At 41.6% G+C, this 3,208-nt stretch overlaps 1 protein-coding gene across 1 annotated transcript in view; it reads left to right on the top strand.

The window, feature by feature from the left end:
• ENOSF1 (enolase superfamily member 1) overlaps positions 1-3,208 on the top strand; it is a 28,096-nt gene that overhangs the window by 17,482 nt on the left and 7,406 nt on the right. The window contains 2 exon segments of the mRNA XM_023530843.1: positions 423-552; positions 819-918. Of these exon segments, the coding sequence (XP_023386611.1) occupies positions 423-552; positions 819-918 (230 nt within the window).

Genomic DNA, 3,208 nt, shown 5'->3' with positions numbered 1-3,208 from the left:
AGCCTGCGGCAGTCAGCCCACGAGCAGAACAGTGAGAAGGAACAGATTCTCGGTTTTCCCAGCAAAAGGAGCAATGCTGATCTGCCATGGTTCTGTTTTGTTGTCCGTGCCATCTGCTCATCGCCATCACCGTATTTTATCCTGATGCTTTGCTTCGCTATGACAGTTACTTCTTAATAAATGGCAAGTGGTGTGATTTTACATGACTCACATCGTTCCACCAGCAGATTTGAAAAGAGTGAGCTGGAGGTCCCTGCCTGGACTATCAGGCTTTGCCTCATGCCAAGTGAGAACAAAGAACATATATATAGTCCAGGATTCCTGAAGGTCACTGATGAGTGACTTGGAATTGGCACATTGCCAGGTTTAGAGATCTTGAAGGCCAACGCTAACTCTTCTGTTGGTTTTAATTCTATTTCCAGTGCAACAATAGAGTGATATTTAAGCAGCTCCTACAGGCGAAAGCCCTGCAGTTTCTCCAGATTGACAGCTGCAGGCTGGGAAGTGTCAATGAGAACCTTTCAGTGTTGCCGATGGCCAAAAAGTTGGAAAGTAAGGGCACAGCGGCCTGCAGATCAAACCTCCATTTCTCCGCCCATCAGACATCTGTGGTTCCTTCTGTAATTTGCCATTTTGATTTTTTTCTAACTCTTTTTGGCCTAATCAGGGAATCTTTTGACGATTTTCATCTTGGAATCTCATCCCATGAATGCATAACTTAATCACCTACAAGTACTAAGAAAAACCACATGTTCCCTCACCACTCCTTCTCTCTGCCCTACTCTTGCCATTCAATAGAAATCCATCTTCATTTTCAGTTCCTGTTTGCCCCCATGCTGGTGGAGTTGGCCTTTGTGAATTGGTGCAGCACCTGATTCTATTTGACTTTATATCAGTCTCTGCAAGCCTTAAAAACAGGTGAGTGATATGGCATTAACTTCGGTTGTGTCCCTCAGTTCAGGCCAGGTCTTTTCATTCTGCCCTCACATCCAGAGGCACAAAGAACCCTGTCTGTTGGCACATCCTGTAACTTAAAGGCTGAATTGGTTTTGCTTATGCTTCTCTGCATTGGGCAGTAATGAGGAGACCCAGCAGTCAATAGTCCCTTTTCTTTTAGAGGGGTAGGTTCTCGGTGGCTGACTCACTTTGTTTTGTTAGGTACGTGAGGGTGTCTGTGGGAGTGTGAGTTTTCAACCAGATGGAAACCAGAACTCCTTCCTCATCCAGCACCTGTTTCTGACTCTCCGAAGCCCTGCTTCCATCATAGGGATGTTCTCTTCCTAACAGTGGAGTCCTCCCTGATCTGGCCACATCATAACTGTTTAATTCCATCTTATTTCTCAACAAGCCCAAGGTGAGCTTTAAATTAAGACAGTCTCCTTCTAGTTGTTTGCACACATACAGCTTTATTATGCTTTCTATCCTCCTGGAATTAAACGTGGTATCGCAGAAAGATCACTAGAAGTGTATAGTGGAAGCATAAAAACATGCATGGGAAAGGTCACCAAATTTAGGATTGCGAGAGAGAAATAGGACATGTAAAGGGATATAGGGGGCTTCAGTTATAAAGTACTGGTTTCTTTCTTAAGCTGGTTAGTGAGTAGGCACATGCTGCCTTTTAATATGCCTGAAATATTTTAAACTAAAAAATAAACATTCCTAGGTTTTTCTGCTTTTGTCCCTCTCATTTCAGTTCCTGAAAGCAGGACCATGGGGGCTTCCAACCAACTTCGAAAGGTCCTGCAGGTCTTGAAGAATGAAAAAAAGAGGGTCAGCCCTGACCCATTGTGCACTATGACCACCCAGAAATGGATAAAATTGCCTCATGCCACTTTCCTGAAAGCAGACCTCACTGCTCAGGAATGCCACTGTGCAAGTAGAAAGCCACCAGACACACTGCCTCCGCTCTGTAATTCTGTCTGCGTGGAATGCCTGCTCTCTGTTCATTTTTCATGGCCCTACTGCCCTCTCCCATGGGGCTGGTACTTCATCTGTTCTTTCTAGATTATATACAGCACCACGTTATAGTCAATGACTGAGTATCTATGTCCACTGAGTATCTGAAATCATGAGGCCCCCTTCTACCAGTTCCTTTCTGTATCCCTAGCAGGGGGTTACATGGCCTGCCCCTCAAAGCAGCTGTTCATTAGCCATGACTAAAGTAAGGCAGCAGTTAGGTCACTTGACTCAGGTTACAAAATTAGAAAGTGGTGAAAAGCAAAGACCTACAACCAAGATTGCCCAGCAAAGCTTTCATTTAGAATCGAAGGACAGATAAAGAGCTTCCCAGACAAGAAAAAGCTAAAAGGAATTCAACACCAAACCAGTATTATAAGAAATGTTAGAGAGACTTCTATTTAAGAAGGAAAAAGATAATATGAATAAAATGGCAATAACTATATGTCTATCAACAATTACTTTAGATGTAAATGGATTAAATGCTCCAATCGAAAATAGGGTAGCTGAATAGATAAGAAAATAAGACCCTTACATATGCTCCCTACAAGAAACCTACTTCAGATCTAAAGACGCACACACTGAAAGAGATGGGAAGATATTTCATGAAAATAGAAACAAAAAAGCTAGGGTAGCTACACGTATACCAGACAAAATAGACTTTAAAACAAAGGCTATAACAAGACAAAGAAGAACCTAGTAATCTCACTTCTGAGTATTTATCCAAAGAAATACTAACACTACTTCCAAGGGACACGTGAATCCATACGTTCATTGCAGCATTTACTATTTACAATAGCCAAGATATGGAACTAACCTGGGTGTCCTCAGTGGATGAATGGACAAGATGGTACATATATACAATGGAATACTAATCAGCCATAAAGAAAGAATGAAACCTTGCCATCTGCAACAAAGATGAACCTGGAGGGTATTGTGCTGAGTAGAGTAAGTCAGACAAATGCCACATGATTTCACTTATACGTAGAATTAAAAAAAAAAAAAAATCCATATCCAGTGGCATTAGACCCTTCAATCAGATGCTAGTCCAATCTTATGATATGATATCTATGAAGAGTAATTTCTATCATGAAAAATGTCTTAAGAAGAAAATTATGCCATAGGAATTTTCTCTGTTTTGAAAACCATATACCTGGGGATCATTCCTTAAATAAGGAATTGGCCAAAAGGAAAAAAAAAATTCATTAGTGAGTGGACAGTGTGAGAGATCTCATTACCTGCACTCACAGCC

Source organism: Pteropus vampyrus, unplaced genomic scaffold (assembly GCF_000151845.1).
Source record: "Pteropus vampyrus isolate Shadow unplaced genomic scaffold, Pvam_2.0 Scaffold55, whole genome shotgun sequence".
Classification (NCBI taxonomy): Eukaryota; Metazoa; Chordata; class Mammalia; order Chiroptera; family Pteropodidae; genus Pteropus; species Pteropus vampyrus.
This window is presented reverse-complemented; position numbering and strand designations above follow the sequence as displayed.